Source organism: Cottoperca gobio, chromosome 4 (genome assembly GCF_900634415.1).
Source record: "Cottoperca gobio chromosome 4, fCotGob3.1, whole genome shotgun sequence".
NCBI classification, from domain to species: Eukaryota; Metazoa; Chordata; class Actinopteri; order Perciformes; family Bovichtidae; genus Cottoperca; species Cottoperca gobio.
In genome coordinates this window covers 18282883-18310879 of record NC_041358.1, presented here as the reverse complement: position 1 = coordinate 18310879, position 27997 = coordinate 18282883, and the positions used below count along the sequence as shown (strand labels likewise).

General features: G+C 37.2%; 3 protein-coding genes across 3 annotated transcripts; all 3 read right to left on the bottom strand.

Moving 5' to 3' along the window:
- Positions 1-4079: 4079 nt before the first annotated feature.
- Positions 4080-10096, bottom strand: LOC115006966 (5-hydroxytryptamine receptor 3A-like). The gene is made up of 9 exons (XM_029429598.1): positions 10042-10096; positions 9274-9434; positions 9103-9147; positions 7963-8069; positions 6931-7100; positions 6572-6732; positions 5712-5922; positions 5184-5393; positions 4080-4360 (listed from the first exon to the last, which is right to left on the bottom strand). The coding sequence occupies exons 1-9, from the start codon at positions 10094-10096 to the stop codon at positions 4080-4082; spliced, it is 1401 nt and encodes a 466-aa protein (XP_029285458.1).
- A 2822-nt stretch (positions 10097-12918) lies between these two features.
- On the bottom strand, positions 12919-26408 carry LOC115007087 (uncharacterized). The gene is made up of 19 exons (XM_029429781.1): positions 25553-26408; positions 25350-25404; positions 24825-24988; positions 24370-24414; positions 24146-24252; positions 23607-23776; positions 22903-23066; positions 22363-22573; positions 21381-21566; positions 21062-21246; positions 19723-19786; positions 18441-18604; positions 18174-18218; positions 17724-17830; positions 17237-17406; positions 16945-17108; positions 15968-16178; positions 15322-15531; positions 12919-15186 (listed from the first exon to the last, which is right to left on the bottom strand). Exons 1-19 carry the CDS (start codon positions 25577-25579, stop codon positions 14903-14905), a joined length of 2733 nt encoding a protein of 910 aa, XP_029285641.1. The 5' UTR covers positions 25580-26408; the 3' UTR covers positions 12919-14902.
- Positions 26409-26571: 163 nt separating this feature from the next.
- On the bottom strand, positions 26572-27885 carry LOC115007088 (receptor-transporting protein 3-like). Its single transcript, XM_029429783.1, has 2 exons — positions 27691-27885; positions 26572-27202 (listed from the first exon to the last, which is right to left on the bottom strand). Exons 1-2 carry the CDS (start codon positions 27831-27833, stop codon positions 26872-26874), a joined length of 474 nt encoding a protein of 157 aa, XP_029285643.1. The 5' UTR covers positions 27834-27885; the 3' UTR covers positions 26572-26871.
- Positions 27886-27997: the final 112 nt, after the last annotated feature.

The window sequence follows — 27997 nt, the reverse complement described above, 5'->3', positions numbered from 1 at the left end:
AGACTGAGGAAGTTTGGCATGAACACCAGCATCCTCACAAACTTCTACAGAGGAACCATCGAGAGCTTGTTGACGGACTGTATCACGATCTGGTATGGGAACTGTTCTGCTGAAAGCCGCAAATCGCTTCAGTGAGTGGTGGAGGCGGTACAATACATCATTGGCAACAGTCTCCCAGTCTGCCTCCGCAGGGCACAAAGCATCATCAAGGACCACAGCCACGCAGCACGCAGACTGTTCTCCCTGTTAACGTCAGGCAGACGATACAGGCTTCTCAACCACAGACACATTCACTCACTTGCTGTCTGCACTAAATAAATATAAATATATTTAAATACAGTTTACTTTTCACATTTTTTTCTCTTCATATTCATATGTACATACGTTTTTTTGTAATTTTGTAATTATTGTTTAACTCAATTGTATATAGTACATATTTTAAAATATTTCATATATATATAAATATAAAATGTAATTTAGCTGATATTGCTGAGCTGACACGCTGTCTCTCTCGCACACATTTCATTGTACTGTTGACCCTGTGAACTTGCATATGGCAAATAAAACTTGAAACTTAAACTTAACTTATTTTTTTATTATTTTGATAAATGACAAGCAGTTTTCTAATTATAAAGCTTTACTAAACACTGCAAAACAAAATGTTTGTGCTTGCTTACTTGTGGTTCAAATGCAACTACGACTGAATATGTGTTGCAAACTGCAAAGTGACTAAACAGAATATTATTGCAGACATAAATATCACAAACAAAACTTAAAATCTAAATGATTTGGATACGGATGAGCAAATGAGTTTTGAATAATAATTGTATCACTGTAACAATATCCTAATATCCCTTTGACAAATGATATGATATGAATGATATGATAAGACAAATGTGGTCACAATAACATCCTTTAATTACTTTCAAGATGTTCTTCAAATCTAATGTAGCATAACAACTCATTTGTGGAAAGATGCTTGATTACAAGATTACTTGGAATTCAATACTACACATGATTTAACACAAATGTGAAGTATAGTGGATAGATAAATAATAGATACATGCTTTCTATTTATACATTCTCATAAGCAAGCAATTCAAATGTGCCTGGGTAAAACAGAAAAGATGACATGTCATTGTACTGTAAGGATCATTATATCTTGAAACAGGCAAGATAAACTACTACAATAAGTATTACTACTTAAATGACATGTGTCAGTCTGGAAAATGAAACACGTACATAACTACAGACAATAAAGTAGTGAATGAAGGTGTCATTACCTGAAAATAAGAGTAAACTTGAGATGATGCTGATACTCTGCTGAGACGGACTCATGCTGGATGTGTCTGATGGACTAAATATCCTCCACAACCAACAATCTAATCAGGCAAAGAGCTCCTGTTGCCAGTTTAAATGCACACACACTTGTTTTTGCCACTTAGCAGGACAATGCAATGACTAATATTAATTCTCTGGAGACTTACCCTAACATTAACCACACCCACTACCTGCCTTACTTAGTAAGGTCACTAAACTTTGGTAGTTTACCTTCATGCTTTTTGTACCCAAATGTTAACTGAGTCCCCACAACATGAGTAATACAGCACATCATGCACTGACACAATCACATGCTGACTATACCTCACCAAAAAAACACAAAACAGGACTTACAAGTCGAATATAGATTTAGTTTCCCCATTAACTTTTAAAATTGTGGATGTATTTTTCTTTCAATACAAACTCAAGTAAAAAAAGGAGATTTTTATACTTTTATATTCACAGATGGATATTGCTATGTGTTTGAGGACAGTCAATCCTCATGAATGGATATATAAATGAATAGAAAAGCAAAACACACAAAATTGCAGTAGGTGCAGATGGCTCATAAACACACACAGGACATAATAGGACTTGTTGTTTGACACCTTTGGTAAGCACTTAACCATTTTATTTTTCAACACCTCAACCTATGGGAGTTACAATCTGTTCCATTCTCCAGCGCTGTCGAATCACATGCTCATTTTGGTTTTATGCTTTTTTAGAAACTGTTTTATACATTATATATATATACAATATATATAAACAATAAATATATATATATTATATATATATATATATATTATAAATATATACTGTATATAATATATTATATATATTAGTACTGCCTGAGGCAAGCATATATAAAGGTGTTTCTGAAGAGCAGATGTGTTTTTTTTGTTATTCAGTTTTCAGATATTCAGTTTTCAGATTCCCAATCTGTTTTGTATGGATAGTGGCAGTCTGTTGAGCTGCCTCTTTAATTAGGAGATTTTTTGTTTTGGTGAGATTTAGAGAAAATGCATGGCAGTAGAGACAAAGGAGAAAGCTGTAACCCTCATAATGGGACATTTCTGTCTTACCTTGAAAATAAACCAATCAATCGTCAGTGATGGGTGACAAAATCCTCAAATGCATAATACATGATGACAGCAGATGCCAATCATTCTGACATTTTAGAAATCAAGAAATATTAACATACATTTATTTTATTTTATAATTGTTACACGGAAAAAAACAATTTAATCTAAAAACAACAACAATGCCAGTCTGACTAAATGGTATACGTTGCCGCTTTAAGGCCCTGTCACACATATCCGTATGGCAGAAACGTATGCTGGTGTATACAAAATATCGGCAATACGTTGATATAAATTAAGGGTAAGTTGTGATCGTTTGAAGGACGCAGACGATACGCCAAACACGCCATACGGAGGGCCATATGGCAGAAATGTATGCTGGAGTATATGAAAAGTAGCTCAAAATCCAAATACGTCCAACTTTTCCACAGCGGTGTTGTAGCTGACGCATACATAACGAATACATAACAAATTATTATACGTATGTCGAACTTATTGATAGCGTATCACTTACTTATACAAAAAGTATCAGAGCGCCTGGCCAACGGAGCTGGAAAAGTGCCATTTGGTTCACGTCATGCTGATGCTGGAAAACGGCTAGAATGTACTCTTGTCACAGCCGCTCAGCATCCTCCATGCTCTCTGATGATGGGTTGATGATGTGTTGATGTATTCATCAAGACGTACTGTGAAGAAGTGAGGATGAGCTACTCACAGGGACCCTATATACTATATTCAAACCCCAATAAGCTCCCAAAACGCTAGCTGAATGCTAGCTGTAGTGTAAAAACATGTTTAATAAGTTACTCTGTCGTCAGGGATAAGCTTAACATAGGTTACGAATAGGTTATCCACTCGTTATCAATAAGTTGGCTGTAGGGTTCACCGTCAGCCGACGTAGCCTATATCTAACGTACCTCTGACTTATTCACGTACTGTACTCACGTAGGTATTCACGTAGGTAAGTATTCACCTAGGTATTTACGTACTATATTTACGTAGGTAAGTATTCACGTAGGGATTTACGTACTAAATTTACGTTGGTAAGTATTCACGTACGTATTCCGTATTCACATATGTCTAACGTAACATAACTTATGTGTAACGTCTGCATATTTTATGAAGCACACTGTTGGGTGCGTCCGGTAATTTTGAACATGCTCAAAACATCAGCGTTCAACAACGTACCCCAGCGTAACACAGTGAGCTCTTAACGAATACTACTTATGCTTATATCAATGTACACCAGCGTGTTGCCGATATTTTGTATACGTCATATTTTTGTATACGTTATGCATTTGTTGGGTATTCGTCTGATACATTTTGTATAAGTAAGTGATGCGCTATCAATAGGTTAGACATGTGTATCTGTATACGTTCACTTTTCCGATCCAATGAAAACGTGGACATGGACGTATTTGGATTCTGACAAATTTTCATATACGCCAGCATACATTTCTGCCATACGGATATGTGTGACAGGGCCTTTAGATAGAACTGGACTGAATTGGGTGGAAGGTGATTTGTGATGCACATTTCTGCATTTCTCTTTGTTTCTCCTGCTTCAAATAAGTCCGTTTTCAAATCTTCTACCAGAACTCTTGAGAAAAATTAAAAATACTACATGTTTTCATTCATTTAATTTTAATTAATGAATTTAAATTTTAAGCTGCCAACTGGTCAATCAATGATCCAGATACATATGATGATGATGAAGCTGACAGAGATGAACACCATGTATAAGCCGAACAGCAGACGGTCCATGACTATCCCGATCATTTGCCATTCCTGCGAGGTCTTGCTCCCCTGGAAGTGTTTGTCCACCTGGAGGCGGATGGCCATTAGATCTCGGCTCAGCATCCTCAGTTCAACCAGGGCCGGCTCCGGAGGGGTTTTTACTGGAGGTGTATCAATGGACATACTCTGAAGATCTCTTGAAGAGATGATGCTGGAATTTATTGCTGAATATGTTTAAAAAACAAAAGAAAAAGAAAGAAATCCAGATTAGAGTGATAGTGTGAAATTTGGGGTGTCACATTTTCTTTTGCCAGGTACTTATACTAAATCTAATAATAACAACAACTCTGTATACATCCTGTCTTAGAAGCCAGAAAAAAATAAACTATAGTAGACCTTTTGACTTAAAATTAAGTCATTTCAACCATATTTAATTGTTTTTGGTTGATTTAATAGAAATTAAGGAGTGTGTTTTTTTTTCTTAATTCAAACAATGCTCGGCTGGATGTTTCAATTCTTTGATTTCCTTTTACTGCTGATTTGTGTAAACAGCTGCTTAATCATTGCTGTTGTGAGCTGACTGTGGAACTTCTCATGGTCTTGGATTTTTGTTCAATCTGTTTCCTGTTTTATTTTGAAGGTTCACTCTCCTTGTGTAATTAACAGTGCCTTGCACTTTCTGCCCAGCATAAGATATAATGAATAGATTTTTGTCTATACTGTTGTGTAAATCCTTTATAGTTTCTGTTGTTTGATCATGTTGTACAGACAAGTGATTCGCTGTTGTGTTTGACAAAGTGCTTGCCTTTGTAATGGTGAGTGCTGCAAAGTAAAATTGTCGCTATTTTTTTGTTTTTTTGTCTTTTTTTCTACTTTTTTTAAACGGGCCAGCTCAAAATATAATTTATGCCTACACCAGGCCTTTTAGATGGAAAGGTGCCAGTGGGCCTAATAAAGTATATGTTTTTTTTTATTGAGTTATATACACGCTTATTACAATAAGTAGTAGTGAAATAAATATTTGTTTTAAATATAGTTTTATTTTACCTCTAGCAGGTGGGTGAAGGGAGACTGTGACGCGGTTGCTCTTCTTTTTTGAAGGGAGACAAGTGACAAAAGCTAGATATCTCAACACGAGGACACTGAGCCAGTGAGGCACCGCACTGTACTGGCTGGAGCTGAACTGGACGTTAGTGATCAACACCGTCTCCAACAGGCTGGCCACCATCAGAGCGAGAGTGATGGAGAAGAAAGCGTCTGCAGCAAACAAAAAAAGGGTAAAGAAGAAAAGAGACATTTTTCTATTCAAACTTTATTTATCAAGGTTGGGTAACAGAGTGACATTTATATGGAATAGCTGCAATGAAGGTAGAAATAATCTAATTGGTTTAGTTACAATTCAGTGGACAGAGCAGGAGAGCCATCAGAGGAAAAGGCAAAAATTGACCGACGATGGCATTTAGTCAATAAGACTAGTAACGCTAGTTAAAAAGGATGATTTAGCATAATCTTCATCTCAATAAGAGCTGTAGTTTCCCTAATTATAAATCTACTTATATCAGAGGTGTCACTCACTGATGAGAGGTATTGACTCCCCAGTGACAGGCAGAAGGTCGTTCACGTTGAACAGGAAGACGGTGTAGCCCAGGATGAGGGTCATCTTGAAGGAGGATCTGTCCACACTATGGGGAGGCAGCAGGAAGCTGAAGAGGTCCAATGTGATGAGGAAGCAGCTGGGGATCAGCAGGTTCACCACGTAGAGGGTTGACCTACGTCTCAGAATGATCTTGGGAAGAAAAAACAAGTACAAAGCCTCAAAGTTTAAGTGAGACTTAATGATATGATATTGAATTACCATTAATAAATGAGATTTTGGTGTCTACGATGACAAAAAAACAAAACAACAACATCCACTTCACTCTTCTTCATAAAACCTATTTTTACATAGGCCTTCCAAAAAACTCTGTAATTTTGTCATTGTTAAATTGCTTCACTGTTAGTGTGTCCAGCGTTCATGACATTTTTCATAACTGATACCCTTGCCTTATTTTTTTTTGCATTGACATATTTTGATCCAGATTAAGCATACATTTCATGCTGGTAGTAGTTGTAATAAAAAACTACAGGCCGCTCTGACCTGGCATACTGAGATGACACTGTTGAACACAACACATGGACTACGTGCACTAGTGCACTGAGACTGCTGATTTCATCAGATATCTCTTCAATACAACACATAGACAACACTGTTCACACTCTGTTAATAATGTTTAAATTCTATCATATCTTACACATTAAATCTTTTTAAGGTATCACAACTGATGATTTTAAACAGATAACTGCCGGTATAACAGCTAATAGCTAAAATTGCTTACTTTAAACAGATAAATACCAGTAATCATCATGTGAATACAGAATAAGATAGAATCGCTCACATTATATTTGATCTCAGAGTAGCTTCCATCGATTATCACCAGGGAATGTGGAGATACTCTGATATCTACAAGCTCCCACTCCCCAATGGTCTCTATCACACTTCTGGACTCCTCCAGGATCTCTTCAGCTGTCATGCTTGGAATCATTCTTATGTCTCCAGCTGGAATAAAAGCTCAGGAAAGTTTGTCCATATCATGCAAAAGTGCTGCTTGTGGTGCAAATGAGTACAGCTAAGTTATCAACGTAAATTAATTCATTTAGTTCTATTCTTGTCATTGAATTATAATGCATTATAATTGCAGTTCTGAGATCAGATGTTATGTTTTTCCTGTTTCCTGTAGTTTTTGCTCAGGCTTACCAAAGTGTAAGTATGATCCAAAGGTCAGCGAGCAGTTTTGAACATCGAAGGGGAACGTGTAGATTACTAATCGGCAGGAGCTGAGCACTCTGATCGACTTATCATCAAATACACGGCCTGTATTGTATAAGTAGACATAGGGAGTTTTGGGAGATTTGTCCTCCACCATCCTGGAAAAAGAATATAATGTATATTTTTTTAATTGCACATACATACTTTAAAAGTATAGATTCCATGTTCTACTCCACTGACTGTTTTCCTTGCTTGTAATTAATTAAAGCAGCAAATGTGTAAAACTGGGCACAGTTCTTGTCTTTGCTGTTAATGGAGAAAAGCTTTTTTTCTCCGCCACGCCCGCAATGATAACCACAAAATAACTTTTCATGGTAAAGGTCCTTAGATTGTACTGAAGTTTGTTCAAGTACAGCGAAGGCTAAGATATACGTCCAAGAGACTATTTTCTGTACGTCTCCGGCAGTGGCTGATCACTTCTGATCTTATCATATCACACAAACTTTGTTGTATAAGTAGTTTTTGGAAGATTTGCTTCGTCCATGCTGGAAAAGAATAGAAAAAATAGAAAAACATTTTAATTGCACATACATACTTTTAAAAAGTATAGGGTTCATGTTCCACTCACTTGACTGTTTTCCTTATTAATTAAATCACCAAATATTTATTAAACTTGGCACAGTTCTTGTCTTTATAACATTTCTAAAATGGTGGCAATATAATGACAATAATAATAATAATAATAATAATAATAATAATAATAATAATAATAATAATAATAATAATATAAAATCTTTAATTTTATGGTGCCTTTCAAAACCAGAGTGCTTCAATATGATCAAAAGAATGATCAAAGTTAAAGCCCCTGTGTGGCCAAAACAACACAACAGCTATAAAGTTGTACAAAAGTGCTGCAAGATACTTGTGTTGAAGGAGGTAAAGTCTATTGACGGTGTGATTTATCTTGTTTTCTAATTAATTAAAAATTTTACAGAATACTGAACATTATTTTTTACTTACAACTCTGAGACAATGATGTCTGGGACCCAAAGATTTTCTCGAGGGACGGAGACTCTTGTAGTTCCACATTGCTCCTCATCCCAACTCAGTCCCTCTATATCCCACTCCTACATTAAACAGATCAACAACCATTTTTACTTTGATTCAAAGGTCTGGTGGTATTCTTTTATATATTTTTTTAAGTGGCAACAAATCCCATGAAAAGACCATAACAACGAACAATATATGATATTTTCTGTGTAGCCAAAGCTCGAAAAACTTGTTCCTCTCTGCCATAAAGAGCCAAAGTGAAACCGGAAATCCAGCTTTGGACCATAGCCTTACTCAATTCAAATTACTCTTAGGAAATACTTTTTAATAAGGTACCCACGTACTGCAATCTTTTATTTTGTTAGTGCTTTCTTAATATTATGAGACATTTCTTTGCTGCCCTCTGCTGAATAGGGAAAGTTATGGATGTGAGAAGAGAAAGAAAGGTCATGCAACTTTTCTCTGCAATGTAAAGCTCTTATAATTTGATAGTTAAGCGCCTCGCTGTAACAGGATCAAGGTATGGTGTGATTTGAGTTATATATACGTCTGTAATAGTTTGATTAATGCTCATATAAATGGTTAATTAAAATGTACAACATAGAAACACAAATACGGGCCTGAAAATAATACATTGAATCCCATGACTAATTTCAATAAATACATTGTACCGGGTCTACAGGATTTATTTTGGGTTAAGCCCAGTGACAAGTGATACAGCTGTGCACACGCCAGAAGTACAGGACGTCATTCAAAACTGACACTCCAGTAATGGAGGATATCCCATTTCCCAACTGAGGATTCCTCTGTCCTCACATCTCATCCTCGCATCTCATCCTCGCTCCGAGCTAAGAGGCGAAACACCTTAAATGTTAATCGCTGTTTTCATTGTGCTCATTGCATTGTACACGAGTCAATAACTCTGTAGCAACCTTCAGAATTGAAACTAAATGTATGGATTGACTATTAATTTCCCCTTTTTGAAGTGTGGATATAATACAAGTTACATTCTGCTAGATAATGCTAGAGTGCCATCACATCACATATGTTTTTTTTAATTAATGCATTTATGTTACATATTCATGTTCTGTCAGTGCTCTGAAAACTTACCAGGACTTGCCATATCAATGTTGTCAAGGATTGGGCTTTTTCATCCTAGGGATAAGACACCTTCATGTTTATTAATGATGAATAAAATGAACATACAGTAAGCTTAGTTAGAAAAGTTAAGCAAATGTTTGTGCAAGCACCAATATATTTATGTGCAGCTCATGGACTCACCACTCCCAAAATTCCCACCACAGTCATTGCGATGGATATGTTCAATGTATCTGAAAAGCTTTTTAAAGGTCGCAGTAGTTTTTTAGGAAATAGTTCCTTCTCAAGTGCATCTAACAAGGATTCAGGAGTTGGGCTCGTGCAGTTCAACGCTGCAACAAAACCTTGAGTTCAAAAAGAGAAAGAAGGAATCTAAATTCATGAGATATATGTGTTTTTCTTTTACTTGTATTTGCTCAAAATATAATCTTTCTTTCTAAGCTGTACATAATGGGGTAAGACTTCATGAACAACAAATCCATTTTCAAAACTTGCATCCACATGTACAGTATGTCCACTTTAATGTGGTCTACAGCTAAGCTCCAATCATTCCCTGTATGTTCCAATACCCATACTACCATACTTAGTATTCCAGACAAAGTATCTCACAATACATAGTATCTAAAATGCAGTATACCAAAATACCAGGATGTCCTACCACGTGCAAGCCGGCATGCTTTTCTGGATATTCTGACTCACAATCCTTTTTTTGTCCCAATTGTTTGCATATTGCATGTAACAGTACGTTGCAGCTACAGTACATACTACAAGTAAAAACAATAAGTATGCGAAAACTTGAGAAAAGACAAACAGTTCCCAGTATTCAAGTTTGTCTTGTATTTTCTTAGAAATAACCTTGAAAGTGAAAGTTTCTTCCAGCTGATCAGCTTCCATCTATCAATATTATTTACCTGATTTAGTAGATGGTTAATATAATTCTTCCTTCCTTACCGTGAAGCAGTGAAAAACAGATGAAGATGAGCACGACTGTCTTTACCTCTGTCATCTTGTTTGTGTCAGTTTAACCACCTTCATAACTTTTACCGTCAATTTCAAATTAAGATGTCAACAGTCTGAACAAAGAGTGTATCTTGTTTCTGATTGGCTCAACTCAACACACATCTTTCCCTTCTGAATTACTTACATGCATGTCTTGTTTGACAAAACAATAGTGTTGCTAAATGTATATACAATTAATCAAACAAGATGTCTGCTGTTAATGAAATTGTTGTTTTGAATCTTATCTCAGGAGTTGGTTACACGTGTTAAGTTTGCAAATATTCTTATTGTACAAATATATTAAATGCAAAGTAAGGACAGTTTGTCTTTTCTTGTGTCATAGTGACACAAGTATAGTCCTGGACTTCATTTGCTTTTAGACTTAGGAAAAAAAAGCAAATAGCCTTCAGGGTAAAATTGTTTGGGATAATATTTGTTTGACTGAAAATATAAAGCTCATTAAAATAAGTAGGGCAAGGGTGTTATAACACAGTGTGCAGGTGTACATATGTACATATATATTTTACACACACACATATATGTATATATATATATATATATATATATATATACACATTACTTTCAAATACAATATATATATATATACATTACTTTCAAATACAAATTTTAAACCAACTGGAAATCTGAAATAACGTTGTACAACAAAATGTCTTTGTATTAGTAGCGTGAATTGCTTGTAGCACATTTTATACTTAATACTAAAATATATATTTCTAACTAGTAACTCAAAATGATGTATCATAAACACCTGAATTGAAAAAGTAAAGGAGAGTGACGAACTTCAACGATCACAAAGTAGTTTTATAATGAGTAACATAATTGAATACCTGCGAGCGGCACCCGTCATAAGGACAAATTGATAACCATAATTAATGTAGTCTCATAATTTAAAGGCTGCTATGGAATATCTGGGACCTGATATTTCATACACACACACACACGCACACACACACACACACACACACACACACACACACACACACACACACACACACACACACTCACACACGCACACACACACACACACACACACACACACACACACACACACACACACACACACACACACACAATCACAGGATCAGGTTCTTTATAAATGAAATGTTTATTGAACTAAACACACTAAACTATTAAAACAGAGAGATAAATTATGAATAAATGAGTAATGCACCGATGAACAATTCATGAATAAAAGCGGACCACATGTCACCAGGTAGAATCAGTAGATGATATATTTATTTGAGGTTTACCCATTAAATTGACTTTTAATAGATTAATGCACCGTTCAACAGTTAAGAGTTTAAGAAGCACCAGAGTTAGTGAAGCAATTAAAATATTAATTCTTATTTCAGGGAGATCCTAGTGTTGGTCTAAACCTAATTAATGTTTTAATGTCCTTATTAGTAATAGCATCAAGAACATAATCATTAAACTTGTCATGGTAAAGCAACACTTCCTATTATTTAAACATGTTAGCTCAGGATAACATATCAAAGTACATTTTATTTTGCATTCAACATTAGTTTCTTTGTTTCAAGTTGGGTCTGTGTGTCTGATCCTTATCGCTGCTCAGGAACGTGTGATGACCATATAAGGGGGTTGAGGTCGTAAACTTGAGCATTTTGTAGCTTAATATTGTTCCTTCAGTTTCTGCTACATATGTTTATTAAAGATAAAAACCTTACCAAAGGGGTTCAATCCTACAGAGGAAATCTGCAGTGACAGACCCAGAGGAAAAAGTAGCCATAGGAAATCAATTTGGCCTTGTGACTCTTTGCGAGAACAGGCTGGGAGCATCTGCCCTCAAGTGATAATGAAAACAAAATGAGATGATAGCAGAACTAGTTTCAGCCAGCTAAGACAAAGAAACAGCACATGGGTCAGGCGTAGGTCAGTTCATATACAAGTAGCTCATGTAATGCATGTTAACAAAATCCATCAAAATATGAAAAATGAGCCGCTGCTTCCCAGCAGATGTGACATGTGGTTCACATACATGTAAGAACACGCTTGGGAAACATCATCCTCCCAACAACAGAACACAACAACAGAAAAACACAATGAGATGGTGTTTCCCATCGGGAAAACCAAAACACTAGGTTAAATAAATATAAGCCAAGACAAATACGACACCAAGAATCCTCTTGGCTGAAGAAGATGCAATAAACAAAGTTGCAAGGAATGTTTGTACATGTGTATATGCAATATTCTTTATTTCATGAATAAAGATATGAAATCAAATGGCATTAAACTAAAGGTTATATCGTAATCAACAAAACTCAGAATTTGAAAAATCCCTGATCTAGATCATAAACACACACACACACACACACACACACACACACACACACACACACACACACACACACACACACACACACACACACACACACACATGCAGAGAACACAAGGCAGCATAATACCAGCAAGTGGCAGTGTTGAAAACAACAAGAGAACATTTCACACAGGTAACACGTTAATTGGTCCACACCTCCGGGAACCACTCACCCATTTTATTTTTCAACACCTCCACCTATGGGAGTAACAATCTGCTCCATTCTCCAGTGCTGTATGGTGTCGAAGAAACCTGTGACTCAATGATCAACAGTTGGTTAGCTGTATTTAGGGCTTAGTGTTAAACTGGGCTATGCGTAGAAAATAACTGAAATGTATATGTTAAATTACTGAATCACTGTTAAATCATCATTTGTTTTTAAAGCGGCTGACAACATCGTTGAGTCGGCTTGCTGTTACTAAATCTATAATAAAGTTCCTTCATTCAAGACAAGAAACAGTGACTGACCAGTTAGTGTTTTTAATCACATAAAGTTTGTTGTATGAGAAAGTGACATTTTAAAATACAGGATCTGTATCAGAATCGCTCCAAGGACATAAACTTCAATTAGGACTCAACCTTTGATATCAGAATGAGGAAGATAATAAATCTATCATGAATCTAAATTCATGAGATAGACCAAATAAATGCTTTGTAAGCTGTACAGAATGCTGTAAGGCTTTATGAACTGTTCAACAACAATCTTCATATCAGCTACAAAGTACATACATTGATCCACAAGTCAACGCAGCTATCATCATACTATTCATTTCTACTATTATGTAGTTTTCTGTATTTCATCCAGTACACACAAACATATATTTGAATTTCTTTTGGTTTTCAGTTCAGCTTTTATTTCCCCCCTTCCAATATCTTGAACGTTAAAGTTTCTTAAATAATTACCAATGGAATACGTTTCTTCCAGCTTTTAACAGATCAAAGCAAGATGTCAACTGTCTGAACAAATAGTGTATCTTCTTTCTGATTGGCTGAACCCAACTCAGTTTTTCCTTCTGAATTACTTGCATGCGGTTTGTCAAAAGAAACAGCGTTGTCAAAGAAGACCTAACAAACAAGGGAGTGTTGTTTTCTTTACATGTCACAAAAATGTTAATGTTGTTTTAAACTTTATTTGAGTTGGTGTCACTTGTTAGGTCTGTTTACTTGAGCATCTTGCCCATCCTGAACAAATATTATAAATGCACCCCTCAGCATGCAATGAGCCCACTTCAGTACTCAATTTTCAAAGGTCAAGACAAAGCTATATAAATTGTATTGGGAACTTTAATGTATGCTTGACAAAACAAAGAGGCAATTCATTAAAATTCATTCTCTGCACTCATATTCACTTGTTAATCTGAATGTAATTAGATGTAAAGATAAAAAGACACACATGAGGTGTTTTTCACAAAGACCATGGCAGCTTCTTTTATTACTGCTGAAATTCATGTTTTTCTACAATGTCAGACACAATTGAACTGTAATATCACACGTTAATATGAGTATTACATGCAAAGGATGAACTGGGACCATTTGTTGATAATATATTCTCTTGTGTCTCAGTGCTTCATATTACAGAGGAGTACAGTTCTAGGGTCCTGTTCTCGAATAGAGATCGATCTGACAGGAAGAGTGTGGGGCGGAGTTTTGCAATGTTCCTTAGGTGGTAGAAGGAGGCCTTGCACAGATGTTTGATGTGGATGTCAAAGGTCAGATGAGGGTCAAATCTTACACCTAGGTTGGTGACTGATGGTGATAAGGGTATGTTTTGGCCAGAAAAAGTGATGTGGGTTATGGGGAAAAGGGTCCAGTGCGCAGGTGGAAGGTTTCATCCTGCGGATGACGTCCTCAACCTCTTGCTGAGAGATCTCCAAGAAGACGCGAAGAGGCGGGAAAATCCCAGGCTGTGAGTTGACAGCAGGGACAGACTGAGCGGAGGAGCTGGAGAAAAAAAAGAGCGGATGGTGTCGACTTTAGTTTTGAAGAAAGTAATAAAGCTATTGCACTGCTCTTCTGTAGTATCAGTGTATGAAATAGTTTGTGGCCTGAGGAGATGATTTATGGTGGAGAACAACTGCTTGGAGTTTCCAGGGTTTTTATTGATGATATTGGAGTAGAACTGTGTCTGTGCGTTTCTGAGTGACTGAGTAGGTTTTTTAGTGTTCTTGAAAGGCTAATCTATGAACACTGAGTCCAGATTTTGTGAAACGCCTCTCCAGTACACGCCCAGCTACCTTCATGTTCCGTAGCTCTGAAGTGAACCAGGGGGCTGAGCGTGAGAAGGTGACTGTCCGAGTTTTCACCGGAGCGTGGAGATCCAGGATATTGCTCAGTGTTCTATTATAGAAATCCACTGATTGCTGTGAAGTTTGCAGAGGGGATTTGCTGGAGGTCCAATGTCATGATGTCTGTGTTGATGTTTAAGATTTCTGAAGTGAATTTGGCGTTTGAGCAAATTCAGGATGTGTTGTATGATTGCACCCAGACAATGATGATGGTAACGAAGCTGACTGATATAAAGAGGATGTAGAAGCCGAACAGCAGGCGGTCTATGATAAAACCCGCCTGGATCCAGTCCTCTGAGCTCTGGCTTCTGCTCAGCTGTTGCTTCACCTGAAGGCGTATGGCCTGGAGGTCTTTGCCCAGGCTCCACAGCTCCTGCAGGACCTTGTCCTTATCCAGCGGTCCCTTCTGTTCTGGAGCCACGCTGTCCTCTGCCACCACAGAGTAGACTTCCATTTCTGTTGCAGAGGAGATGACAGGTGAGGTAATGGAAATTGGGATTGTTTATATTGACTAGTGCAAAGATTTTCTGCATAATGACTGCATGACAAGTGTCACCTGTGTTAAACCACACCCCAGGTCTTACATATTACCTTGTGCGGAAGGATTTCGGATGATTGTGTCCTCTAGATCTCTGGGCTTTGGAGGAAGCCGTACCAGGCGACCAAGGATGTGAAGAACAAAGACTCTGACCCAGCGAGGGAGTGGAGAGTAGTGAGCGGAGCCATGCAGTAGGTTTGTGACGAGGATAGTCTCCAGTAGACTAGTCACCATCAGAGACAGGCACAACCCCAGGAACACATCTGTGATTTTAATAAATGCTTTTTTTCAAAACTGCTTCACAGACAAATCCAAGTTAAATCCAGGCAGAAAATCCAAGAATGAAAGGCTATTGACATACAGTATTATCACCTTTTATGTTGATTTGGCAAATGTGTCAGCAAATACATTGCGGTTCATCATCAGGCAGCTACGGACTAACATTAGCATTCATTTAGATTAGTGTTTCTGTCCATCTAAAGAAAGAAAATCCAATATTCACTTGCCTTTTAGCTCCGTTTCAATCTCAACTAACATCCAAGGGAAATGTTTGTCTCTTGGCTGCTAGATGCTCTACTATGTTTACCAGCTAGTCCCCAACTGTGTCTGTACTAGTGTACAGAGAGGGTTACAGCAGCCTCCCAACACAAACTTAAACGTGAGACTGGAAGAGAGTAGTAGAAGGTATTGTCAACTAACTTATGAGAGGTATGGTGTTTCCAGTGCTAGGCAGCAGGTCGTTCATGATGAGCAGGAAGACGGTGAAGCCCAGGATGAGGGTCATCTTGAACAACGACCGGTCAACGCTCTTGGGAGGCAGCAGAAAGCTGAAGAGGTCCAATGTGATGAGGGAGCAGCTGGGGATCAGCAGGTTCACCACGTAGAGGGTGGCTCGGCGCCTCACTGTCACCTGTAGCAGTGTCGACAGGTAAACATTTGGTAAACCCCACTTCTCAAGTTCGTTTTGTACAGTACGGCTGTGATTAACTGGTAAACTAATTATATGACATTCTTACCAGTATTAATACGCCTTTAATAATAATAAATTTTATTTAGAGGCGCCTTTCAGGACACCCAAGGTCACCTTACAGTGCATTAAAACGTTCAAACAAAGATGGAAAACAAATTAGTCAAACCGACAAATAAAACAGGCAAGACAAGAGTGTGGAGTGACGGAGTGAAAGGAGGATCTGTGATAACAAGTTGATTGTGTTTTAGAGCGAGTAGGCCAGTTTTAAACAGGTGGGTTTTGAAATGTAATGAGTCAGACCGTTTGATGTGTGGAGGCAGAGAATTCCAGAGCCTGGGCGCAGTGCAGCTAAAAGCCCTGGCTTTTAAGAAGTTTTGTATTCTTTGAAATTCTTGTAAAAAATATCTGATTTGATTAAGGGATTACAATCATCACAATTAAGATCATCTAGTAAATTAAAGTTAGTGCAATACATCCTAAAACACTGACTTTACATTTTAACACAGCTTACAAGACAGTTATGTCAAGTTTTGACGTAACATCTAACATTTGAAGTATCATGGTTCTACAGACATGAATATATGTTCATAAGACTTCCCAAAATACTGTTCAATTATTTTCCTCCTTTTGCATCTTTATCTCATCTTTTATATTGTGTAAATAAGATTACATTACCATGAGGTTACAGTCTACAGTATTTCCTTACAAAGAAGCGAATCTCTTGGTACATTTCTTCATCCCCAGCTGGTAGTAGGTATGTCTTCACTGTGAGTCCAACTAGTTCCCACTCACCTATAGTTGTCATCACTTTTTTTGAATATTTGAATATATCCTCTACAGTGGATGAGAGGTCAATATGTAGAGCCTTTACTGAAAGGAAAATATTATATAGTCAATGCTTTTGTCATCCATTTTTATAATACAAACATATCAAATTGTATATCTCAAGTATTGTGTATATTCAAGACAAAATTATATTTGAAACAGTTTCTACTTACTACGGTGTAAGTAGGAGTTAAAGCTTAAGCTGCAATTCTGTATGTCAAATGGAAACGTGTGGATGTCGAGCCTGCAGGAGCTGATAATTTTGATGGGCTGTTCATCAAGCATGAAGCCATCAGAAAACAGATAACTGTACGGGGCGAATGGAGCTGAGTTCTCCTCCATACTGCAGGACGGAGAAAAGACATAAAAGATAGTAAATATAAAATGGTTAAATCTACTTTCTGTGAAAGAATCATCAAAGGCCTTTTCAGTCAAAAACACAAATAACATAGTTTAGTGTATGAAATAATAATAAGGAACATAAGACATGAGTTTTGGCTCTGCGCTAAAACACTGAATTTGAAAAAAGCAACAACCTTTTGACAGAAACAAATATTCACACAGTCTCTTATGTGGGGGTCAGTAGAGGTCAGGCAGTGACTTGTATAAAGTCAATCCACAGCTAAGGCTGATCTTCTCTATAGAGGAGATGGTACTTACAATTCATTAATGACCACATCTGGTACCCAGAGCAGTTTCCTTGGAATTGTAATCCACGAAGAGCCACACTGTTCTGAGTCCCACCTGACAAACTCGTTTCTCCATTTCTGTAAACACGAAATCAGACAGATACAACATCTACATAACCAACTACATACAGTGTAAAACTACAGCTTTCAGGTGATATCGTGGACATAAAGTGTTTTAGATGTTACCAGCGGTTTAAAATTTCAAGTGGTCCCATTTTAACAGAATGAATAAAAAGCAGTATTGTCTTTGGTCATTTATTTTGCCAATAATATGTTACACTATTGGATTAGTTTTTTTGGTAGATTAAATCATGTAGTGTTGAGGATTTGCTCAAAAGCATTGATTTTCAAGCCTGGAGAGAGATGAACAATGTTATTATTGCTAGGAAAGTGAGAAGTTGATTTTAAAGAAAGTACTTACTAAACTTTGCCAGATAAACGTTTTCAGGACTTGGGCCTTTTCATCCTAAAACAAAAACAATGAGTCATATGCATTCCTTCCAGAACATTTATAGATCATATAGAAATTAAAAAGATGAAATCCAGCAAAAATGTATACAGAACAGGAACGTGTTGAATTTAAACAAATAAAATTAACCAGTTATTTCATTCAAAAGTAGATTACACTTAAAACAATAGAAGATGGCCTAATACTGAATTGGGTTTAGCTTTATGTAGTGTCCCTTACAACGCCCAAAATGCCAAACAGGATGAAGTCAATGCTGACGTTGGTGGGGGTTGACATATTAACTACAGGTCGAATTGAGCTCAGGTTGAAGGCCGGTTGGAGAGCCTGCAGCAGGGAAGGCAAGTCAGGTCGAGAGCAGTTCAGCATGACGGAACTGCATGGAGCTATGGAGGGAAAAAAAAAGTGTCATTGTTAAAGTAGAATGGCTGCACCAACTAAAGGTATTTCCCAAATGTATGAATTTAAAAAATAAATATATTGTATAGTAACTTTAGTTACGCACAAAGTATTCATTCTTAACCAGCAGGAGAGTGGCAAAAGATGTAATGATGGTGTCACGTGAGGAAAATGTGAGGACCCAAATGCAAACGAGGAAGTTAACAAAAAGAGGGCTTTATTCAAAAAGCTTACAAAATAACAAAAGGTAAACTGAAAAGACAAACCAGGATGACACGGGGAGCACGAGGAGGCACGAGGAACCATCAACAAACAAGGGTGACACATGGATGACGAACTGACAAGGAACACTGGGACAGACAGAGATATATACACACAAACACTAAACGAGGGAACGAGACACAGCCGGGAGACAAGGGCAGGAAGTAATAAGACATGACACAAGTGGAAGGGAACATTTCTAAATAAAACAGGAAACAGAAACCAAGATCATAACAGATGGTGAGCATGATTTAGACTTTTCTTTGTTACTTTTTGTGGGTGGAGATCTTTGCCAATAACCAAACCCCTAAGAAGAACCCCCAATTACAATGTCTTCCCTTTGATGAATAAATGCTCACACATTTTACTTAAGCTAACTATAATTTGTCATCCTGTGTTCAATTAAAGCAGTATGAAGTGTGGGTTATTCCCCCCCAGGAGTCAATCTTATAAATTCTGAAATAATCAGTGACATAGCCGTCAAACACTTGCCATATTACAATGGGACAAACTCAAACCCACATACATATTTACCCTTTTAACTGGTGTTAAAATCTGTGTGGCTAGACTTTGCAACCAGGAATTTGAAGCAAAAGGGACATGACCCTTTTCTCTGTTGCAGCTTCTCTTTGTAGATGAGACAGGTGTATTTTTCATAATAATCTCTAGTCTTAAATTAGAGATCACATATATAAGTGTAATAACGTTCAATAAATATCCATTTTCCTCTTTACTTTATTGTACATGGCAAGTGAAACTGTGAAATAATGAACTCTTGGAAATCAATAACAAGCAGGAGATGTATATATATATTACTGTATCATACAGTAGGAGCTGTACTTACCATGCATGAGCACAGAGATGAAGATGAAAAGAACCTGAGAAGGCTTGACTTTCAGCGGGGAGCACTAAAAACATTAACATTGGGTCAAAAGCCGTTGTTAGTTTGAGAGGTGTTGTGGTGGTCAGGGCTGTCCTGTAAAGTCGTCTACAAACATTTCTGATGGCAAATTACAGATACAATCTAGATAAGTGGAAATTTAAAATATATAACTGTATAAGTGCACTTTAAGACCTCATCTAGAGGTGAGTTCATTTCAAATATGGCATGTCTGAAAAGCCCTGAATCCCACAGTCCCAACAGCAGTATTTTTTTTTTTTTTCATCTCCAAAAGTGAAAGTGTGAAGAAGTTTCCAACATAAGAAAACAATTAGGAATTGATTTGTACATTTTTGTTTTACGAAACACTTAAATGTGATCAAGTGGACACGGGATGCTGTTTAGTTAGATAGTTTTAACCTCCTGCTAACATCCTGGCGAGTTCTACAGATTCAGATAGTTAAGTGCAAGATATTTACTTACTAATTTCATGTAGTATTAATCTAGAAGATAAAAAGAACATATTGGAAAGCTATATTTATTTTTTGCGTAGAATTGGCTCTTAATGGCAGGTGGGTACATGTATATTATAGAGTTTAAATAAAACATACATTATATTGCCAAAAGTATGGCGTTGCAAGGGATATATTGACGCAACAGCATTCAGTGATATTTTTAACAACAATGTGCTTCCAGACCTAAACTCATCCCCATCCAAAACCTTTAGGACGACTGTGAGCTAAGCCTCGGAGTTTGACCTCCCTAACCCCTGCAGCTATGTTCCAAAATCTTGTGATTGGATGTCCACATACTTTTGGCCATGTTCTGTATTGGCTGAATTAGTTACTTATTTCATAATTTTAACGTATTTGGTTTGTGTAATATAGACTATAGGATTAAAAACTGTCAATGAAATGAATGAATAAATAGGAAAACAAGTGGAACATGATTATTATGTTTGAAATTAATTTTATTTTGTATACAATGGTTTTCCCCATTTTAGAATGGCACAATATAACACACAATCCTTAAAACTACACCTACTTAATGTGTTACAGTTAATCTGATTTCCAATATCTTTAGAGTTGGTATAAATGTCTTGGTTTCAAACAAAACAACAAAATGATCAAGTATTAATCAAAACATGTTTGAGTTACTAGCTATATAAATAGTGCCCGTTAAAACAGACTGCAGTAGTCTACTAACTGTATGAGTTCACCCAGATGATGATGATGGTAATGAAGCTGACTAATACGAAGAGGATGTAGAGGCCGAACAGCAGGCGGTCTATGATGAAACCCACCTGGATCCACTCCTCCGAGCTCTGGCTTCTACCCGGCTGCTGCTCCACCTGGAGGCGGATGGCCGTGAGGTCCTTGCCCAGGCTCCTTAGCTCCTGAAGGGCCTTGTCCTCCACCACTGGCCACCTCTTCTCTGGAGGCCCATCATCAGCTTTTTGCTGTGTCACCACAGCATTGGGTTTCATGTCTAGTTTTTAAAGGAAAAAACGTTCTTCAATGTGGCGTATGTGTATAAACAATCATATTGATCCATCTGTACTGTACATGCAGTTTCTGTAATCTTGCATTTCTTAATTTCTTACGTACGGTACATTTAACCACCTGAATTTCTTGGTTCTTTAGTCTTCCGAGGCAACCAAACCAGTGGGCCCAGAATGTCCAAAACAAGCACTTCGATCCAGCGAGGGACGGGAGAGAAGTCGGACGAGCCACACAGCAGGTTGGTGATGAGGATAGTCTCCAGTAGACTGGCCACCATCAGAGCCAGGCAGAGAGAGAAGAACACATCTAGCAGGGAGAGAGACAGGAAAGAGGTTGGCACTTTCACAATGTGTTTTAATATTTGGGTGAACAGCTGCTTATGATGCCCAAAAGTATTTGTTTATGGAATGGAGCATGAAAATCAAAAGCAGCCACGTTTAATACACTCCCTGCCCTGAAATACATATGTACATAAGATGTTAGATAAGAGATGAGATTTTTTATGCACTGAAAACTTGTAAACTCTTTAGTTATAAGGGCATAATTAAACGGATTCACATCCCCCCTGCAGGCTTTGCTATTATAATAGTTATCTCATTCATTGATGTGTGTACAGTAGTGTCATCATCTCATTACATCATTCTTTACACTTTATAATAGCTGGCAGTCTACACTCTGTCCACAGGAGGATGTTCATGTTCTGAGTCAAACGATGTTCGATGCTTCTCAGCAGCAGCAGAATTAGATATACAGGTATTGATGCTAACCGTGATATTTTAAAAATGAAATATTAACATTTAAATAATCCAATAGATAATGAATATACTCTTTTGTACAGTTATAGTGAGAGACTCTCCACCTCCCTACACATATTATGAGTGTGATGCCAAAAAAGATACAAAACCCATAATAAACAAACATTTTTAAATAAATTTAACTGATAGCATTATTATTATTATTATTATTATTGTTTAAATATTTTAGCCATGATAATCGTGTAGTGAAGATCAGATATTGTGACAGCCTTAGACAGAATATAACAGACACATTTAAAAGCAAGAAACAGATTTAACAGGTGTCGGTAAATACAGAGAACACTGACTTATGAGAGGTATGGTGTTTCCAGTGATAGGCAGCAGGTCGTTCATGATGAGCAGGAAGACGGTGTAGCCCAGGATGAGGGTCATCTTGAAGGAGGAACGATCAACAGTCTGGGGAGGCAGCAGGAAGCTGAAGAGGTCCACTGTGATGAGGAAGCAGCTGGGGATCAGCAGGTTCACCACATAGAGCGTGGCTCGGCGCCTCACTCTGACCTGCAGATGGAAGAAACAAAACACTTTGTCAGGTATCTTTTCTGTTTGAAAACTGTCTGAGCTTTTACATTTCTTTGCTCTGAAATATTATTGTCATAACCAGGACAGTATGCAGTGTCTTTACTGCAGCTGCACAATTAAGGATTTAATTGGGAATGATATGAAGTGTGTTGGACGAATGCAAGTCAAAACGACAGAATGATAAAGCAAACTAAGACATTTTACAACATATGTTTGCTTGCTTCCAAGCAAAATACTCATATGATCTGAGACTAAAATGTAATTTGAGGTAAATTTACTGCAATTTACAGACACTATAATTAACTTACATGAAATACAAGCTCATCAACGTAATCATCGTTATCCTTTCTACTGTCGTTTTTGAAGGAGGTGATATCCAGTAGCTCCCACTCTCCCATGGTGGTAATCACCTTCTTGGAGATCTCTGTGATGTTATCTGCATCTCTCCCCAAGAAAATCTTTATGTCCATCGCTGGGAAGAGAAGAATAGAGAGATATGTTATCCTGTAAAGTCAAGGCTACACTACATATCCACATTACAGAAATATAGGAATTCATAGTTTCACTAAATTCATTTAGGCCTTGATTATTTATGTTTACATTATGTTTGTTGTCTGTCATTATCTAGTCACTGTAAACTTCTTCTGCAATAGATATTCCTCCCTCATTTATCATCCCAACTCTGAGGTCACAAGGTCAATCTCTAATACAGCAGATTTTTGTCTGAGCATCAACAATGGGACATTGTCCAGAAACACATGAAGTCTAAGATGACACACATACACACTACAGTTTAACTTTTAACTTCACAACAAAGAATCCTTTTTAAATACATGATTAATTAAGAGTTTTTTAATTTTTTTGGTAAGTTGCCATTGTCAATACAATATTTCTTACGTAAGGGCCAAAGAGTACTTAGTGCCTCTAACATTTACACTTCTTGGATGCTTTTGTCCAAACATACAAGACGTCTTAAAGGAAAGGAAATGAGACATGTGGTGAAGTGCCTTACCAAAATGGACGTAGGAGTTGAAACTCATAGTGCAGTTCTGTATATCGAAGGGAAAGGTGTAGATATTGAGGTTACAGGAGCTGACAACTCTGACTGGTAGAGCATCGTGCATCCTACCATCGCTATAGAGGTACACATACGGGACAAAGGGGGCTGTGTTTTTATCCATACTGCAAGACAGGAAACAAGCAGAGGAGTTATGAGTGAAATGTCTGCAAAACAAGAGCATGGCACCTTAAATTTCAGAATGTATACAGTATGTGTCACCCCTTTCTTATTGTCATCAAATCCCATGAGACTGGCAAAAAACAACAACAACAAAATGATCCTGCTAACAAGTATTGCCTGAAAACTCATAAATTAATCACCCCGTTGTACTGGGAGATGTTTCCTTCATTACAACGAACATGGGCAATGCAGAATATTTTTGATTCAATCCCACATACACTGTCCTGCTTCCGGATATACTCCCTAGCCAACCAAATTAGCAAATGAGCAAATATCTATGGCTGAAAATAGTGCTAGAAAAATATACTCACAATTCATTGATCACAATATCTGGCACCCAAAACTTTTTTCTGGGAAGAGAAATCCTCCTTGAGCCACACTGGATCGGGTCCCAGCTGATAAACTCGTTCATCCACCACTAAAACAACAAAACTGGTGTCAGTGCAGAGCTTTTGTGGTAATAATCATATCATTAACAAAAAGAAATTCCACAATTACTGACTAAGAAGCGAAGATGGATGATTGCAGTACATACATAATGTAGCCAAAGGTAAGTGGTCAAGAGTTGAGCCTTTTCATCCTGGAAGACAAGAAGAGCTACTTTAAGGCACAACAACAGTGAAAGTCATTTTCTAAGGCATCTTTTGGGGACCAATCAAATCCTCAAGAAAGTCTCAGTGGAGCCCAGAAACACAAGGAAGTGGTTTAATTCAGGTTACATTTGGTTGAAGACAGCAGCCGAATGATAGAACATGCTGGTGATTTATTGTTTATCAATATTTCATGTAGTATTTAATATTTAATTATACATTTATAAAGCTCCTCCTGGTATAAAAATGACTTTTTCCTAACCTACTGTATATCTGAAGAGTTTCATTTTAAGAAAAGTGCCACATACTCATTCAAGATAATCAATGGCACAATGCACACTCAGCATACTGTATAATGCTAATTGTCCTTATCTAGATCTTATCTAGAGCTGAAACATACCACTCCTAGGATCCCATACATGGTGAAGTATGTGCTGACGTTGGTGCAGGTTGTCACGTCCATGACAGGTCGTATGGGGCTCAGGTTAAAGACTGGAGTGAGAGCCTCCAGCAGGGCGGGTTGGTTCGGATGAGAGCAGTTTATCTTGAAGGCACTGCACGCAGCTGACGAGAAGATTCAAAAATAAAAAGTTCCATCATAAACATTTGGCTAATTTTCAACAATACTACACACAACTCACAACATGGATTAAAAAGTAAGTGGGTTGTCTCAGCTGTAATTCCCAGTATTCATTGGGATTTCAAAATATTACCAATTTAATGCACAAAACAAAGTCATATAAATCATTCTGTATTTGATAGTGCACATACAGTACATTATACATTATATAGTTGTACATGCAGTACACATTCCCCTGCACCTTTTCGTTCTATGCAACCTTTGTGGGTTATGTTTTTTTAAATTAAAACTGTTGTTATAAGCATGCCTAATACTCAACATAGTGCTTTCCAAAAAAAAGCTTACCTGGTACAAGAATGAGAAACATGACCACAGTGGGCATGACTGATGGAGGGAGAAACTACAATAAAAACAACAATTACAACAATGTAAGCTACTAAAACATTAAAGCCATTAATTATTATTATTAGCGATTTATTATAACTAATGCTGTATTTGGCCAACACTTAAAAAACATACATAATATGCAACAGCAGAAGATACTTTACCTTCAGTTCAGCATCCTTGGATGTCATGATGTCAAGAGTTGAATCTTTATCTTTCTGCAGTTGTCAGATGAAAGCAGTTTCACATGTCTGGAAAACAAACAGAATAATTATCACACTGCTTATGGGATCATTTGCTTTTAGTTATCAGTTTTATAAACAGGAGAGTCATCTATCCATAAATAACCAGTCAGCAAAGTCATACTCACCACTTACCCGGCAAACTCACTATTGCGAGACTAAATTCAGCTTTCGTGGCCAAGATATACAAAGTGTCGCTGTAAACCAAGCGTGATGTGGACAAACCCCTGGCAAATAATGTGGGAAATGGAAATCTCGGCACGGCAGCTACCTTCCATGTAAGTGGTTTCATACAAAACAAAGATAAACCACAGTTATTGTATCGTACCGCAGTGTGTGACTTTCAGATGGTGGAGACTGACCACAGCGGCGTCAGCGTCAGACCTGCTGGTCGTACGCAAATAAACAGTGGATGGCTTGTGAGAAACATGTGTCCTCGAGTGTCCCAAACCCTTCTGCCAGCCAACCTATTTCCATTTTATATTTATGTTGTCTGGTTGCACAACACACAATGTTTCTGCAAACCAACCTTATATAATATAATTGCATTTCAAAATGTGGTACTGTAACAAACTTAGTGTTGACTAGAAATGTGCATTTTCTTTGAATCTTCTGTTAATGAAGTGTGAGTGTGTACATCTCCATAAACACCACCTAAATGAAGAAACCTACTGTATGTATAATGTCCCATTTTCTCTCCCATTGTTCACCTGCACAGGTTCAAATATTATAATTGATATTTAAGTATTGTACTGTTTATGGATCAGGTTACTTAGAGACTCCTTTATACGTACTTTAAGTATCATTTAAGGCCATATTTACATTACAGTTAATTTAGCTGACACTTTTGTCCAAAGTGACTTACAATAAGTGCAAACAATAATGAGGATTTACACATTAAATAATAAATAAATCTTATACATTTATTTGAAAACAGAAAATATTGTTTGTACACGCTTTATTTATCCATCACATTTCTGATTGTAAGAAGGCTGTTTTAATGCTTTAGAGAAGATGAATTCATATTTTAAAGACAATTGACTACCAACAAGAATAAATCTGAAAGCTTGCATGATTATTATATATATTATATGATAGAGGCAATAATAAAATGAAACAGAATGACATTAGGGGATGTCTTATACAATTGATGCTTTCCAAATATGAGTTTAGGCATAAAAGCCTGAGACAAATATTATTCTTATTTTAAATTAAGAAAAAGGCTTAGCAGCAATGCAAGCTTAATTCCTTGTACAGTAGCCTCCAATACAGGCCTCACAATGAGCAGGCTCATGGGGACTGTTGACTTCCAGGCTCACAAAAGGCTTGTGTCCTTCGCCCAGGTTTTCCTTGTAGCATTTTATTCTTATCTTCTTCACCAGATTCTCCAGGAGGATGTCTATGTTGTCGGAGGTGATGCTGGGCTTCTCCATCGGAGCTTCGCTGCACATCTTGCAGTTCTGACGGAAGGCCCTCACCTTGACAACGCCCTCCCCGTCTGTCAGGCACATGTTGAAGAGCACCATCACCCGGTTGGAAGGCCAACCTCTTCCACATTTGGTGCATTTGAACCTTTAAAATGACAGAGGATGCAAGTTAAATCAATTCTGCACTGGCCCTTTAATAAAATGACACTATTTCTCTGCCAAACATAAAACTTATGGTCCTGTCATTAAGATTATTTCTTCTTGCAAATATAACTCCAACTTTATTACCGAGTTTTTGTCACACTGTGCATGACAATAACTTACATTCATTTACTTAACCCTAAACTGACCCTTATCCTTACCTAAAATTAAACTGGTTTACATTGTGGGAACCAGTTTGTCAGATAGGACATGTAGAAACATTGTTATCATTATTATATTCCATTCCTGCCAATAAACCTCCTTAAATTCTACACACTGGTCCTTTGAGTACAAGTACATATACATACACATAAACCTTAATGAACCAAATGTACTGATGTAACTAATCTATAATTTATATTAACCTAACATATACCATACTGTACATAAACACACCAACTACAGCGATTAACAGTATTCCAGCACACTGACCATGCACATGTGTTCCTGATGTACTGCTCCCAGCCGTAGATTGGGGTGTCAGGTATAATATGTTCATCAAACTGCAGACGCCAGGAGTGTTGAAGATCCATTGTTTTCATCCGGAAGATACTTGTCCATTCCGGTTCCGCCATCCTGTAAGTGCCAGTGGTGCTGGAGACTGAAGAAGAGACAAGACACTGACAGCTGATATGTACTGTACTGAAACTGCTGACTCATATGTACCAATAGAAAGTTAAGGAAAATGAAACTTAAAAATGGAAACTTAAGTTTCAGGTCTAATTTTGGACTATAAATG

What these genes read in the sequence shown, in the direction of transcription:
- LOC115006966 (XM_029429598.1), bottom strand. Translation starts at nt 10,096, where the DNA reads ATGACAGAGGTAAAGACAGTCGTGCTCATCTTCATCTGTTTTTCACTG. An exon ending in TGGTGGGAATTTTGGGAGTG is followed by an intron (nt 9,148 to 9,273) that starts GTGAGTCCATGA and finishes TCTTATCCCTAG; the next exon opens with GATGAAAAAGCCCAATCCTT. An exon ending in ACTCTGAGATCAAATATAAT is followed by an intron (nt 5,923 to 6,571) that starts GTGAGCGATTCT and finishes TTTCTTCCCAAG; the next exon opens with ATCATTCTGAGACGTAGGTC.
- LOC115007087 (XM_029429781.1), bottom strand. Translation starts at nt 25,579, where the DNA reads ATGACATCCAAGGATGCTGAACTGAAG. An exon ending in TGTATGGGATCCTAGGAGTG is followed by an intron (nt 24,415 to 24,824) that starts GTATGTTTCAGC and finishes CTTGTCTTCCAG; the next exon opens with GATGAAAAGGCTCAACTCTT. An exon ending in GATGTGGTCATTAATGAATT is followed by an intron (nt 17,407 to 17,723) that starts GTAAGTACCATC and finishes TCCGTCCTGCAG; the next exon opens with TATGGAGGAGAACTCAGCTC.
- LOC115007088 (XM_029429783.1), bottom strand. Translation starts at nt 27,833, where the DNA reads ATGGCGGAACCGGAATGGACAAGTATCTTCCGGATGAAAACAATGGAT. An exon ending in ATCAGGAACACATGTGCATG is followed by an intron (nt 27,203 to 27,690) that starts GTCAGTGTGCTG and finishes GTCATTTTAAAG; the next exon opens with GTTCAAATGCACCAAATGTG.